Here is a 15,527-nt window from a genome sequence, read left to right as displayed (position 1 = left end):
ATCCCAAACAAATGCACACTGTTATCCCCTAATCCTACCAAAGGACCTGGGGCTGAGGCCCCAGTAATAATGAGAAAGAGTGCTAGGATGTAATCCTCATGTCTCTATACCTATTGCTTGCCCTGCTCAATGCAGGGTGGAGAATTCCTGGCAGCTACATGGCAAAGGACAGGAAACATTTTTGGATCTGGTCACTGTGTCCCTTGCAATGTGTTTGCTGTTGATACAGAGAACTGGGCATTGTTTGGCATCACTTCTGTCCCATCTCAGCACACAGCTGGCTGGGAAATCAGCCTTCTGTGGAGAGCAGGCTCTCAGTGCTCATGAGATGGGACTGTCAGCTGCACTTGGCTGTGTAATTTTAGGGAGTTTGCTCTCTGAAACTACATTATCTGGAAGAAACTGAAATCCAAGAGGTTTCAGTGTTACTTCTAACAACCAGGTTTTGATTGCCAGTGCTCTAAAAATGTAATTGTCGAGAATTGTCTACTTATAGCTGAAAAGGTTAATTCTCCATCTGGATGTCTATGTACTCATAGAAATCTTCTTATACGGCTGAAAACTTCAGATCCTGGAGTGCTTCTGGATCTGTGGCTCTCCAGCACTAAATTGCACAAATCTGGTGTGTTGGCAGTTAAATGAAAAGTGTGAATGGGGTCGAGGACAGTAGAAGAAGCAGGGAAGCTTTAGAGGAGAGGTGTTGCTGTGTGAAGAGCAGACATCTCTGAGTTTTGCTGTTCCCTTTGCTCTTTCCCCACAGGACATGAGCTCTCTTCACACCCTGCAGCAGCTTGTATTGCTTCCTGGTCATATGCAGTCAGTTCCTCAGTTTCTTCTGTCTCAGTCTCAGGCTGGACAACAAGGTAAGAGCAAATAACAGCTGCAAGGGGCATTGTTGTAAACAGATACAGATCTAGGAAAAACCTCCTGTCTCATGACAGGGAGGTCACTTTTAATCTGGTCTGTTCTGCTCTGTTACCAGACGTATTTTCCCCCTGTGCTGTTTCCCACCCCTGAGATGATCTCAGGGTACGGAGCTGCTCTGGGAAGGGTCCAGTGCCCAGAGATGCTGCTGGCACCTGAGGCTTCTGTGCACCACGAGTGCCACCTTGGGGCCAGGCTGGGCAGGCTTGGTAGGGATGCCAGTTCTGCAGCTCAGGACAGCTCTGGCTGGCTTTCAGCAAGCCTGTTCCTTGGGGAGCAGTTGCAGCCTGCCTGGGCTCCCAGGGTTAGCACTCTTCATTTCTTCCAGAAAATGGATGAGAGGTTGAGTTGATCTCTCAAAGTACCTTAGAGGGAGAGCAAACCCAGGGAAGGAGCTGAGCTGCTCTGGTGGAAGGACAATGCTGGCACTAGAACAAACAGGTCTAACCTAGCCAGGAGCAACACAGGGATGAGAACTGAGAGGTTTGGAGTTGCCAGTGGTTGTTCCCAAATCTCGCTCCCAGCCACGGGGCAGGAGAGGACAAGAGGTCTAACTACTTCTGAAACACAGTGTACTTGGCTCCATGAAAGGGATGAAAGGACTGAGGACTGAATTCAGTGCTTGAGAAAGTCCCTGTGTCTCTATTTTTAGCACCAATATTTTTTTATGGCATTTCTCTGACAATAGGGACACAGGCATACCACTGATAAAGTTTTATGCTGCTTGTGGACAGCCAAATGCAGACTGTGATCCATAACCTGACAGATGCCAAGGGACTTGGATCCCTTTGCTCACATTCTGGATTTGTTCCAACACAGTGATCCCTCTCTATGAACCAAAATTCAGAATTAAAACCTGAAAATCTCTGCAGCTTGAATCCACTGATACATATGCTCCCAAAGAAAACTTGTATTATAGGAACATGGGAAACCTCATTGATGGTCTATAAACTCCTCCCTCTGCCCAATGATGCTGAGTGATGTATAAAGAAACTGCTTGATGTGTTTTTTACCAATAACCTAGAATTTAGTCTGTTTGAAATGACAGGATCTGGCTGATCTATTGCTCACTGCCTGCTTTTATTCAAGCATAATAGGAAACACATGATACTGCAAAAGAGAACTTGCTTCCTTTTGTAAAGTTAGAGTTTCTTCTGTTAAGTGACTTCCTTTGGCAGCTACAGCCCCTCCAACAGATGGCTGCTTGTTCAGTTGTGGCCAGTTTTGGTTCCAGGCTTGAACCATTCTGGCCAGTAGCTGGCTTGTTGTGCAAGAGCACTTCCATCTGAGTAGATGATTGCCAGGTTTTAATGATCCTCTGTGTGTGCACAGCCACTGGGGAGTGAAAGTGAAGGAAGAGATTGGTTTTGTGGAACGAGTTGGTTGCACAGATATAGGTGGAGCATTCTTCATGTACCAAAGAGGAATATACAAAATATTCCTGAAATTTTTCCTTGGGCTGTCATGGGAACACACTCAAGGTCTCCTGAGTTCTGACTTGGGGGGTACATGAGTTCATGGATTTCATGGCCAAAGGGAAAGGCTGTGAGCTTACCCTTTCCAAGGGGACCTGTAATTTGGTTTAGTTTTCTTGTTTTAAAGCTGGTTTTAAGCCAGATAAGTTCCCAGGTCTGCTTTAGTATGCCTTGATGTGATTCCCTGTGCTGCCCTTCAAACAGCTCCGTGCTGTGAAGGTGGAAACAAGAAGCCAGGTAGATGCTGGGAATAATCTCAGCCAAAATATTACTGCTGAAGTCTTCATCTTATAAAAACACAGCCTCGTCAGCTGTCAAACTGGTGATTCCTGAATCCAGCCCATCATTTTTATTTGAGCTAGAGCTTAGCTTTCACAAAGGTGTTCAATCATGATTTTAAAGGCTCCCAACGACAGAGCATCCACCATGTCCCTAGGCAAGCCATTCTGGTGATTAATTACCTTCACTCTTAAAAATGTGCACCTCATTACCAGCCCGCATTTGAAATTCAAAGTTGTTCCAGCATTTCAGAAGGTTTTATTGAAACACAGATCTAAATAAATAAATGGGATCCTGCACATTCAGTTCTAAATTAAAAAAAAAGGAAGATAGAAAGAGAGAGGGGGGGAGTGATTGATTATGGAGATTATTTTATTTTTTTTTTTAGCAGAACTCCATAGATTTCTAGTTATCCCTATGACTGTCAGCTACAATCAATAGAATATATTGGCTGTTTCAAGAAAGATTATAAATCCTCACTAAATTCTATAGGCTTCACCCCACAACCAGCTTGAAAAACCTAACTAAATTTCTAGGGAACTACACTGCTTCAGTTGCTACTTAATCCTTTAGGACATTCCCTGCAAGAGATATAGGCTTGTACTTGGCAAGTTGTCAGCTAAACAATTATGTGGTCTCCATAAATCCTAGTTTTTGTTAGTTTTATAGATTTCCCTTCTTTTTGCCTTGCATCGTTTTGTGTCGGTTTCTATATTCCAAAAGAAATTCAATTTATTTGAAATACAGTAGGGTAGAAAAGAAAGGGTCAGATGGCTTCCAAATGACACTGAAAAATTAACTGTATTGTAGAAAGCAGAGTGGGCAGGCTCATGAGATTAACTGTAGGATCAGGAGTTTTTTAACAAGATCAAGTGGCTGGAAGTTGGAGTCAGAAAAGCTTCTATTGGGTTTTTCTTAACAGCTACAGTGATTAAGCACTGAGAAAGATCACCATGAAAAATGTGGTAAATTCTCTGCTGCTTGGCATCTAAAATCAAAGTTAGATGTCTATGTAAAACGTCTGTGCCCTAATTCAGCCTTAGGTTAATGAGAGATCAGTGGATGAAGTATTTTACCTCTACCATTGTTACAATAATCCCTTTCAGGCTAAAAAGCCACGAAAAGACCTTTTCCTTTGTCATAATCCAACTCAGAACCATCTATATTTGTAACAGCTGGAGTTCTCATGTTTTGAAGAAGAGCTAGGGAACATTTTCCATTCAGAGCTTCATGGGCCTTTCCTGTGCAGGGTGATGTTGTGCTGCCCAGGTGCTGATGAAGGACCTGGGTCAATCAGATGTGTCTCTTTCTCTCCTCAGCTTTGCAGCCAAACCTCCTCTCCTTCCCACAGCAACAGGGCAGCCTTCTCCTCTCCCAGCCAGGACCCAGCCTGGCATCACAGGTAAATTCCCTCAATATACTGTCCAGCATAAAGTCCCACCCTGAGAAGCACACCTATCAAAAAAGTGCTGCTTCGTTAAGGGCAAGTGGTCTAATTACCTGTTGTTGTGAGGCTCTGCATGTTCTGCTGTTGTCTGAACAGGCTGTGGGTCGTTCTGGACTCCCTGGCTCATCAGTTGAACCCCACCTGGATGTGCCTCAGCATTTGCAAGTGGCAAAGCACTTAACTCCCTCAGGAGCTTCTGAGGAACCGAGTGACCTGGAGGAGCTGGAAAAGTTTGCAAAGACTTTCAAACAAAGGCGAATCAAATTGGGGTTCACACAGGTGAGGAGCCCCCTCAGTGGGGAGTGTGGTGGTCATTGTGATGTGGACGTGCTGGGCTTGGGGGGGTTGGCTTTCTTTGGAGCATCCCCTTCCTAACCCATGAAGAGATAAACCCTTCCTAATATTTCATTTCCATGACCTCATTATCTGCACCTTCAGTATACAAAGGCTTGAGGGTGTGGGACAGACTCCTGTGGGAAAAGAAGTCACTTTCTCTGGAAGGCAGATGATGGAAACAAGGCTGCACCTATTCTGGGAGCAAGCTGAGAGAGAAGGGTGGTCTGACAGCAAGAAATGGTGAGGGATTTTTCTGAGCTCATGTTGTGATTTGGCTCTTCTTCTCTGGCAGGGTGACGTTGGACTTGCCATGGGGAAGCTCTATGGCAATGATTTCAGCCAGACCACCATCTCCCGCTTCGAGGCTCTCAACCTGAGCTTTAAGAACATGTGCAAGCTCAAACCCCTGCTGGAGAAGTGGTTGAGTGATGCAGGTAGGTGACGTTGCATGCAGAAATACCACCAGTCTTGGCCAGGGTGAAAGGATTCATCCAGGAACCTCCACTAAAAGCCAGGAAAATCAGAGCTGGAGTTAAGACCTCTCAGATCTGTGGCTGCACTGGTAACAAAGTGCTCTCCTCTGGATTATACACCAGGTTGCAGAGCAGCCTAGATATCAAACCACATCTGTCCTTTCCCTCTGGCTGCATGAGTTCCATGTTTGACCAACATATTATGCCAGGAGGTGTCTCAGCTACACAAGGCCTGATCCCAGTGGTGTAAGTCAACATCTTTAACTGTGTGAAATTAAATCACTGGAAAAATCTATGGTCCCCATCAGAGCTGGATGGAAATCAAGCTGGAAATAAGAAAAATAGTGTGTTGCTTAGAATTTTAGCACTCACATTTCCTTCTTTGGACAAGATTATTGATGTATTTGGGACTGTGGGAGCAATTTTAATCATAGTTAAAGGATACCCACAACTTAGTAGCATTTTACTTATTTTAGGAGGCACTATAGTTCCCAGAAAGGATCTAGGAATGAAAACAGCTAATTATTTTCTTGAATATCTCTTTCCCCAGAATCTGCTCCTTTGGATTCTTCCATGAGCACTCCCAACTCCTACCCCTCAGTGAATGAGATGTTTGGACGGAAAAGAAAGAAGCGAACCAGTATTGAGACCAACATCCGCTCCACACTAGAGAAAAGATTTCAAGATGTGAGGGGAAAATCTTTCCATCTGTTGTGAACTCTCTGAGTTTGGCATTCGCTAGGTCATAGTAGTGCTAAATCCTAAAGAAAAAAAGCAGTTCTCTTTGGACAGCAGATTAGACAATGTTTGGAGGGGTTAACAGGACAAGTGTCCCATCCAGAAACTTGTGTCCCATTCAGCAGGTCTGGTGAGACCACAGGATTAGTTGGTCCAGATCTGGTTGCTGAATAATTTCAGAAATGGAGCCTTTTACCTCTTTTGCAATAAGATTTTCAAGAAAAATCACTACAGGGAGCAAAAGAAGGGGTTTTCAATCAGTCGGACTAAACTGCATTGAAAAATTTTCATCAAAACTGCTTTTGATGAGCCCTCATTTTTTCTTGGTTTCTCCCTCATATCTGATGATATCAAAATTTCCTTCTAAGACTGATAAAGACAACAAAAGACTTGCATTGTCAGATCATTATGGGCACCTCATTTTTAGCTAGCGTGAGGCATTCTTTGTATTAGGAAAACTCTTGGCATCTCTGTGCTTGGTATTTTTGACCCTCGGGTCTCCAACTCAGATCAAAATCCATACAGCTAAATGCTGTCAAATGTGCCAGAAAATAAATTACTCAGAAGAAAGGACAGGTACGATCATTTCCCTTTATAAATGAGGGCTGGAGGAGGAAAGAGGAGCAATGGCTTTTCTGAGGTGATGCAGCAGGTAGGCGTATAAGCAGCACTCAGGGCTTGTGTGTTCTGTGGAGTGATAAGACCACCACCAGTCACCAGCTTCCCCTCGAGCAATGATTTAGGGCACTATTAAGATCAAAGAGCGTGGTGCTTTATGCAATAACAGGGCCAGGTACTGTGACTCATTCACTACGGATACCATGAGACTTGATGTTGAGTCAGAGGTGCCTTCTGGCTTGCTGAACACGATCTCTCACCCAAGTATTTTCCCTTTTTCTTAGAAACATGTTTTCTCCCCTCTCCCGTTTACAGCCAGCCCCACTTTTGTCCTCTGCCTTTCCAGCAGCAGAAGCATACACTGCTGCTGTGAATTCCAGCTCTTCGGGGCGTTCTTTAACCTCTTGCCCTTCCTCAGCAGAACCCCAAGCCCAGTTCAGAGGAGATATCCTTGATAGCAGAGCAGCTCTCCATGGAGAAGGAGGTGGTTCGGGTCTGGTTCTGCAACCGGCGCCAGAAAGAAAAGAGGATCAGCTGCCCGATGCCATCCCCCATCAAATCACCTATCTACAATTCCAGACTGGTGAGAGGCTTTGGGTGAAGGAGTTCTACGTGCCATCCCAGACAAGAAGGGAAAGGGTGGGATGCAGCAGGGTTGGCTGGAAAAGGAACAGGACAGGACATGTCCTTGTACGTGCAAGCCCCTGCGTTGCTGGCCAGCCCACTCCACAGTCCCATGGGGATTACACCTGCAGGGCTGTGCAGGGATGCAGCTGGGCTGCCCATGGGTTGGGCATAGAGTCAACATCTCAACTTGAATGGAATGTCCTCACTTAGAGGACATTAATTTTTATTCTACTAATGAAAACAATGGAAAGAAAATAAGTTTCCTAGAAGGTACAAATCTGTTTAATTGTAGGGTAATTTATCTGAGTAGGAGTGCTATCCTAAAACTTTTCACCTTGAGACTGATAAATAAAAGCTTTCCAAAGTTTATAGCAGAGGAATCAGCATTCCATGGAATGAGAACCAGATCCCTGCGTGTCAATGTAGTTGTTAACTCTGAAACCTAGTGATAACCATCTACATAACAGTTTGTTGGTTTACATCTGTGCAGAAATGCAGAACACCCTTCAGTAGTGCTAGCTGTCTGCCTCTCATGTGAGACATTCACATCTTGGCAAGTGTATTTTCATTGCCAGGAAGGGTGAGGAAAAGAGAAACTGCTGTGAGAGTTGGTTCAAAGCATGTTCTTGTAATCCACTGACAGCAGCTACTGTGGATGACAAGCTACTGCTGCATTTCTGCTAGTTAATAGTTGCTTAGTTGCTTCCACATGTAGAAGTGGCAGGAACCTCCCTCTGGTGGTGTTAGAGCTGGAGCACATGTGAGTGGGAGGGGAAGTACATATTCACAAGCAATATTTTATCTTGAAATCTTCTGGGATTTGGAATTATCCATTAGAAGGCAGGAAAACATCACAAGAAGTTTGGTCTCTGGTTGCACAACACATTTGGTCTGCAGTCACACAAAATGCTGCTTGCAAGCCATGAATTTTTAAAGCAGTAGCTTTGGTGAATAGTTTTCCTGTGAATGTGTTGTACAAAGTATCCCTCTGCTCATCAGTCATTCTGGACTGTGTTGCCTTTAGTCTCAAGTATCACAGTTGAACAACAAATGCCCCAGGCTCACTTTGATTGCAGCCAGCAAATTACTAATTGTCACCTGAGAATTCTCAGCCATCAAGAACTCCTTATTGGAAGAGGGATTATTTGTGCCCAAGACCACAGTGAGCTGGGAAGTTTCAGAGTAAGAATGTGTATTCTTAAACATCCAAAGGGAAGCGCCTCCTACCAACTGAATCTTGGGACTTCCACAAGTTTGGCTTGTGTTTGATGATTTCAGACTTGTCCACAGATGATCTATACATTTAGATGTTGGTAGAGAGTGTCAGGCACATGTAATAGTCTGATTTCTTTCCATGGCTCTGGGATGGTGCTTCTGCACTAGAGCTTGAACAGAAACATCTGCAGGAGCCTCAAATATAGATAAGTCTGCCTGGAGCCAGCACAATCTAAAGGAATTGTGAAAGAAGAGGCATTTTGTGACCCATACCTTCCCAGTGCCAACTGCTCACTGTTTGCTTCTGTTTCTCTCTAGGTCTCTACCTCAGGGTCCTTGGGGCCCCTCTCCGTCAATCCGGTGCACAGCACCATGCCTGGGACTGGTAAGCCTTGAGGAACCTGCCTCACTCATCATTCTGCTCCTCCTTCCTCTGCTCTTGCTCCTTGTCTACTTTGTGTCTAGGTCATGTTTGCAGGCCACTCTTAAATAAACCCTTGGGTTTGGCCAGGGAAAGCATCCCCACCTAAGTGTTGATAAGAACAGCCCAGTCTTTGTCTTGGCTGGAACAAAGACATGGAAAGCTTCCTGGGCACAGTGAACATAAACAGGACCCCAGGCAAATTTTACTGAGGTGCTCAGATTTGGGAGCCAGGCACACGTAAAAGCCAAACAAGAGTGCTTTGGGATAAGTTACTGTGTTTCTCCAGCAGAAAACTGCCAGATCTCTTTCAAAAAGTGCAATTCAAACAGAAATCAAGCCCTGTAGAGAGAGCAGCCCTGCAGATACCTCTCTCCCCCTTCTCTGTGGCTGGGGCACTTGCTGCCTGCTGTAGAGCTGGCAGCAAGTCAGATGAAGGAGAGGATGGGTGCAAGTCATGGTGGAACTGTTGGGGCTCGGGCTGTCCTTGGCAGGCAAAGGAGATCCTGGTCTTATTCTGCTTTCTCTGCCACGCAGTAACATCATCGTGTTCCCCAGGGAACTCCAGCAGGCCCTCGTCCCCTGGCAGTGCCCTCCATGCCAGCAGCCCTGGCACAGCCCAGAGCAACTCCAAAGCTGCAATGAACTCATCCGGTTTCAACTCTTCAGGGTAAGGCAGCCAGGGGTCCACAGCTTGCTCCTTGGCAGGGGTGTTGGGGGGCTCAGGAGAAAGCCATGGGACCTGAGAGGAGGATGTGCAGGTCCTTGAGACTCTGGCAATGTGGAGCTTTGTAGTTCAAGTTTTGACACACTCAACCCACCAACAAAACACCCCAGACAAAACCAAGCGAAAATCTGAATAGAAACACTGACCAGAAGGACTATCCTAAACCAACTCCTTGTGTGGAGGAAGCAGGGGAAGCCTTAATTTGCTGTTTCTGCTTGGATAACACCCTCCACAGCCAGTTTTCTCTCCTGCAGTGCCACCCAGAGAGCTCTGCTGCACTGTTCCACAGTGGCAGGGGAAATAAGAACAAAGACTTTCCTCTGCCTTGCCTTTCGATGCTACGAAAGCATGAAGCCACACATCTGGGCTCACAGCCCTTCTGGTTGTCTCCCTGACCACGCCTCTGCCACAGCCTGTGCTGCTCAGGCCTCTCTGCACTTGTAGTTTTTGCCACATGGCATCAAGGATGCTGTTGGGAGGAAGGCAACAGGGAGCAGAGGGTGTTACCCATAGCTGCTGGGCTTTCTGAGTCACGGGTCAGCCTGTGCTCTGAATCAGATCACAAGCACCAAGGAAGACGTTGCTTAGAAAGACAGGGATTGTGCTAAGAGCTTCCTAGAGAAGCAAAGGGTCACGTACTGGCTGCCAAGTCAAATTAAGCTTATAAATGGAGTAATTATTTTTATTTCAAAGGAAACTCTTAGCAACGTGGCAATTGTAGCTCTCTGTTCCTTCTGTTGCAAACAGATCCTGGTACCGATGGAATCAACCTACCTACCTCCACTGAGATGACTCCTCCACCCTGTGTAAAAGGAGCTCTGACTTCTAGCTATGGACCAACTTCTCTAGGAACAATGCTTGGGGCAACATCTGGCGTTGCAGTGCCTTCAAAATGCTGCCGAATGAAGGTCTTGTTTAAGGGAACCCATAGCAGTGGAACTCTCCAGGGACTCAAAACTGCAGCTGACCTTCCCCAAGGATGCTCAATGCCAACAGTGACATTTATAATATTCTTCCAGGCGTTCACTTCAAGAGCGAGCCCCTTGCTTAGCACTATCAGCATGAAACACTGCCCTCTGCTTGCAAATCTCTGCCTTCACACTGGACTGCCTGGCCATCTCTCATCTCCAAGGATTTCTGTGGCAGGAGCCTCTTTTTCCCCCTCCCTCTCTCTCATTTCAGCACTTCCCATAAGAAGGGTCTATCCTGCTGTTACTATCACGCACACGTACCATACCCCCCCAAAACTGAGCCGAGGTTACCCAGTTCATTTCACCACAGACCTGTGTCTAGATGTGAACCTTGGGTTTTGATCCACTCCCAAGGTCGATGGCACTGTGCTTTATCCACTCCCAAACTCGCTTTGCTTTGAGCCATTCTGCTTTGTTTTTAACAGTGCTTTTTTTTCCCCCTTCTTTCTTTTTTTTTTTAATTAAGTGTTTTAGAGCCTTCGTATTTTTTCCTTTTAAGAAAAAATCGTTGTCTTTTTCAAAATTTGTGTCCAGGTCTAGTTATTGTTCACTGCTGGCCTCACTGGTGGACGTCACTGTTCCAAAACCTTGGGTGAACTTCTGCCTCCACCCAACACAAAAGCAGTCTGTGTTGATTTGATGGGGAAAGGATTAGTCTTGGCCTTCCCTTCTTTCTTCTCTTCATCCTTTGGGTTTTATCTGATGCCAAACAAAACCAACCTCTCTGGAGGAGAGGTGTGCATGTGTACTGGTCTTTCCTGAATTGTAAGGCATGTAGCTTGCTTGTTCTCTGCCCCATGCTCTTTTTGTTCCTGGGAGGACAAGTTGTATCGCTCAGGTGTGAATCTGGAGGTTTGTGTGTGCAAGTGTTTCTTAATTTCATGAGATGCCAAAGTGTAGGAGACTTCAACTTTCACAGCCTATTGCCAGGGAAATTGTTGTTACTTTGCAGATCACCATTTTGAAGGGGGGGGTAGATATTTAATTTTGTTAAAGTAGGTTTGAGTAATACAAATTCCTGGTCTGGTTGTCTATGGGTGCAAGTACTGAATTCAGTGGAACTAGAGTATAGGAGTACCTGTTTCACAGACTGAAAATACACATTTTTGATTAGTAGTCTGTTTTTCTGATGGCTTTGTTTTTTTTTAGGTAAACATGAGCTTTTTTTTTTTATTAAGTAAAATTTATCCTTTGTCACTTCTGGGGCAAAAAGTATTTGATCCATTGTTTCTTATCGTACTCATCCAGTCCTGTGTGATGAATTATTGCCACAGGGAGTCTGTTGACCTTAAAAGTTTATCAGCTACCTTCACAGAAAGTATTGAGCCCTACATGCACATTGTATATAGAACCATGTTTGTTGCCTTGAGTGAGGTTTTGTTATAGACACACACACGGATAATAATGAGAGAGGACTGGAAAAGATAAGGTAATGTTCCTTGGAAAATGGAAATTAAAAAAAAATATATATTTCCTGTTTTTAAAATACTAAAGTAAGTTGTTTTTTTCAAAATCTTCTAACAAAAAAAGGGAGAAACTGTATTTCTGTTTCCTGGATTCCTCACCACCGCTCATTTACCTCTAACTAGAACACTTTCATCATATCTGTTCTTCAGTGGAAACATTACAATTAAATGAAACTCTTTTTTTTCAACAAGATCTGTTGTGATTTAAAAGACATTTTATGTTGGGAAATCGAGAAATGTAGACGGGCAGAATTAATCTTACTCTCCTCATCTCTATGGCCCTTTTTTCTGCCATTAATTAAATTTTCTTACACGCTTGGAGGGTTGATTTCAAGCTTTATTCTCCAGTGCTTTCCAACTACATTTAGAGATGTGAAACTAATTCTTTGAGTATAATCATTCTGAAGCTAAGCTGTGAGAGGTTTGGTACAGCTGCACGGGTGAGTTTCCTTGGCAGATTCCTTAAGGTTCCCATCACTGCCTCTGACAGGGACTTCTCTGCAAGGGCTTTCTTCTACAGCTAGAATGACAGGAATTAAACAGGACAGCTTTTTCTATGGTGTGCCTTAATCACAGAATTCCTGAGAAAGATTACAAATTCTCCTCCAGCCAAGAGAATGAGACGACAACAGGATTTTACAACAACTCTGCTACGACACCAGCATTTGACCTCAGCTAATGGTTTGCTGGGTCAGCTGCAGGGGCAGATCATGCCAACGTGCCCCCCTGTGTGAAATGACCCCTGCCACTTGCCTCCTTCTAACACTGGGTGCCCAAAAGGGGCTAAGGCAAGCTCTGCTGACACAGGGCATACTGGCCCAGCTCCCCTCCACTGCTGGCTCTGTCCTGCTGCAACAGCCTCTGTGATCGCTGCCAAATGCTGGCAGTAGAAGATCTCTAGGAATTAATTTACTTTTTAACTAAAACATGATGAAGTTTTGATGGTTTTCTTGGAAAGAAACCTTTCCAGACCTGTGTTTTTCACTTACCTAGTCTAAAAGATTAGAAGAATAGTACAGGACTACATGAAAACTTCAATTCTGTCATAGTTTTTAAAAAATATCCACTCAGAGAACACATCATTGACCAGTTCTCATGTGCAGGTGGAGGGTGTGGGGGGAGAATTTTCCTTTCCTGTCTCTGGCATAAACCCCACGTTGTACAGAGATGAGCCAAGGTGCATTGACAATGATACTTGCCTCAGTTGAGCTCTGCCACCACCTCTTCTTGGAGAAGAGATGCTGCAAGTTCTAAGCGAGATGTGTGAGTGCTAGCTGGTAAATTCATAACCTCTCCCACCAGGAGCTGCCTTTCCTTTCAGACCTTTCATTGAAACACCTCACTGGAGCTCCTGTGAGGGCCAACACTGTGAGAGCAGGATGGAGGATGAAACCTTTTTTCAACCAACACCTTTTCATGCCAGCCTGGGAAGTGATATCCATGTGACTGCTCACTGGGTGTGCTGCAACCCTGTGAATAAAGTCAGCAGGATTGGGATTCTGACCAAACAGCAGCCCTGGCCAGGGGTGAAGAAGAGGGGTGGCTGGCTGTTCTGTAATTATAAAGACCCTTTAAGAAGCCTGCAGCTTTTTAAGCAATAATTTTACAATCCTTATTCAAAAGCAGTTCCATATGAAAAGGATGTTCAAGTGGTATGGAGGGATCTTCTTCCAGCCTCTCCCTCCTAAGATACAGACCTTTTAATTAATACTCTGCACAATGGAAACAAGTGCATAAAAGGTTGGAACAGTGCTAAGATCACTGATCTATACCTTGGGACATTCTATCTTATTTTACTTGCTGCATGACCCTGGATCAATCAGTTAATCCCCACTAGGTGATGACGCTGATAATCCTTCCCTTCTCCTCATCCTCAACTTGTGCACAAGTTACTGTACATACATGCACTCTTACAGTATAGAGAAGATACATCAAGGTCAAAATCTGGCTCTTAACTAACAAGGACTGTTCCATTTATTTTTCAGAAATTCCTCTAAGTAATCTACTCCCTCAAAAGCAGAACTGCATAAATTTTGGGATATTATTTCTCCAAGCTAGGAGGGAAATGATAGTCGGGTTGAATGCTGAGTAATGGGATCTGCACACTAGTGTCACAGCTGAGATCAAAGCCAAGCTGTGCCAGGTGTTGTGCAAACACATCAGGAGAGCTGATCTTCTCTGAAAAGTTTATAAACACACTAACAAGTCTCTCTGATTTATTGATAAATTGGTCCTGAACAGGATGACAAACACTAGCAGCTTATTTGTTTCACAGAAAGCTGCTGTTGGAAAGGAAAGGTTTTAATTCCCCTGTCTTCTAGGAATACTTCCAGTCTCATAGGAACATCTAAGGGATTAAATACACAGAGAGCAGGAAATTCCAGCTTTCCAAGATTAAGAGTCACCTCCCACAGCCATAGATAAACAATGCAGGCAACAATTGCTCACAAGCAGACGTGCTTCACATGGGCTATAGGAACTCTCATAATCTCCTGAACAACCTGGTCTGCTACCAAAGCAGCCCTTGTGCCTGAAGGGTCACCACTGCTCTCTGTCCCTGTTCTTGAGGAGAAGAGCTGCTCTACCATTAGGACTCAAGCATCAGTGACCTGAACCCCAGGACTGAATGATGAACCCCATTCATTTTCTGTTTTTATATGTGGTCTGGACATTCATGAGCTCTCTGGAGAAATGAGCCAAATCCCACTCAGCTCCAAAATCACATCAAGGACGTGGTCTGCCTTTGGAAGGTATGATCTGTCTGTAGGTAGACTTCTCTTTCTAGCTCCTGCTCTTCTCAGCCAGAGCCAACTGAACTGGCATCCTCAGGACATAAAATGGATAAATATCCCTGACTTTCCTCTCCGTTGACAGATGCTGGAGTGCATAGAGGAGATGCACTTCTATTAATGACTGACCTCAAGGGTGACTTCTCCACTTAACCACTATAGCAGCTCCAGAGCTCTAAGCAAGTGTGCAGACCAGGTAGGAGGTGGGGCACCTGATAGATCCTTGATGTTTAGCAGAGCCCAAGTTCATGCCAGACAAGGGAGGGATGGAAAAATTAACCATTTGCTGTTGGTATTTAATTTCTTCTATTGTTTATCCCTCCTTTTCTTTCTTTCTTGTTCCTTGCCTGTCCCCATTTCCCCTGGGGCCTGAAGGGAAACAGGTTACTAGAGCTTTTATAACACAGAGGACAATCCTAGGGAGGTCACAACAGACCTAAGTGACCACAGATGAGGCCCCTCAGGTTCTTTGGCTGTAGGGAAGGTTTGGCTTGTTGGGGACACACAATTGCCTTCAGACAGTTTTTAAAGCAAACAGAATAAGCAGAAATTACATGGTACCGACTCTGCGTTTGCTGTCACAGCTCAGAGGAAGCAGAGACCTTCCCTGGTTACTCACTCCTGCCTCTGCCCAGCCCTGGTGCTGTCCCAGCTCAGCTCCTTGCTTACTCACCCTGCCCTGTGTGTTCTGTGTCACATCTCCTGCACACCCCACACCACTCCCCAGCCCCAGCCCCAAGCGGTCCCACACTCAGCAGCTCCTGCCTCAGCCTCCCCTCCCGGCAGCCAGGGCAGGACAACACAAAGGTGGGCACTGTAAACCCACCCACCCGCATTCAACCTTTAAAAACCTTTTTGTACCTTGAAAACCAGGTACAAAACTTGAAAGAGGAGTCCAGGACACTTTTTTAAACAACAAGAAGGCAAAAGCATCCCCTCTCTTGCCTGATCTAGTTTTATTCTCCACTTTATTCTCCTTCATCAGAGAGAAAAACCACCAAAGTAAACTCTGGGGGCCCTC

The 15,527-nt window shown here is 45.0% G+C and overlaps 1 protein-coding gene across 1 annotated transcript; it reads left to right on the top strand.

Annotated features, from left to right (window-relative positions):
- Nucleotides 1–760: 760 nt before the first annotated feature.
- On the top strand, nucleotides 761–10,067 carry POU2F3 (POU class 2 homeobox 3; the record flags this gene model as incomplete). Its single annotated transcript, XM_008938691.1, has 9 exons — nucleotides 761–863; nucleotides 3,998–4,080; nucleotides 4,222–4,404; nucleotides 4,754–4,895; nucleotides 5,485–5,621; nucleotides 6,712–6,873; nucleotides 8,451–8,517; nucleotides 9,091–9,223; nucleotides 10,028–10,067. Coding segments are annotated over 9 exons (1,050 nt in total), but the record flags the coding sequence as incomplete, so codon positions are not given.
- Nucleotides 10,068–15,527: the final 5,460 nt, after the last annotated feature.

The sequence above is a fragment of the Merops nubicus genome, unplaced genomic scaffold, assembly GCF_000691845.1.
Source record: "Merops nubicus isolate BGI_N331 unplaced genomic scaffold, ASM69184v1 scaffold7674, whole genome shotgun sequence".
Classification (NCBI taxonomy): domain Eukaryota; kingdom Metazoa; phylum Chordata; class Aves; order Coraciiformes; family Meropidae; genus Merops; species Merops nubicus.
The sequence above is the reverse complement of the archived record's forward strand: the minus strand, read 5'-3'. Positions and strand labels throughout refer to the sequence as shown.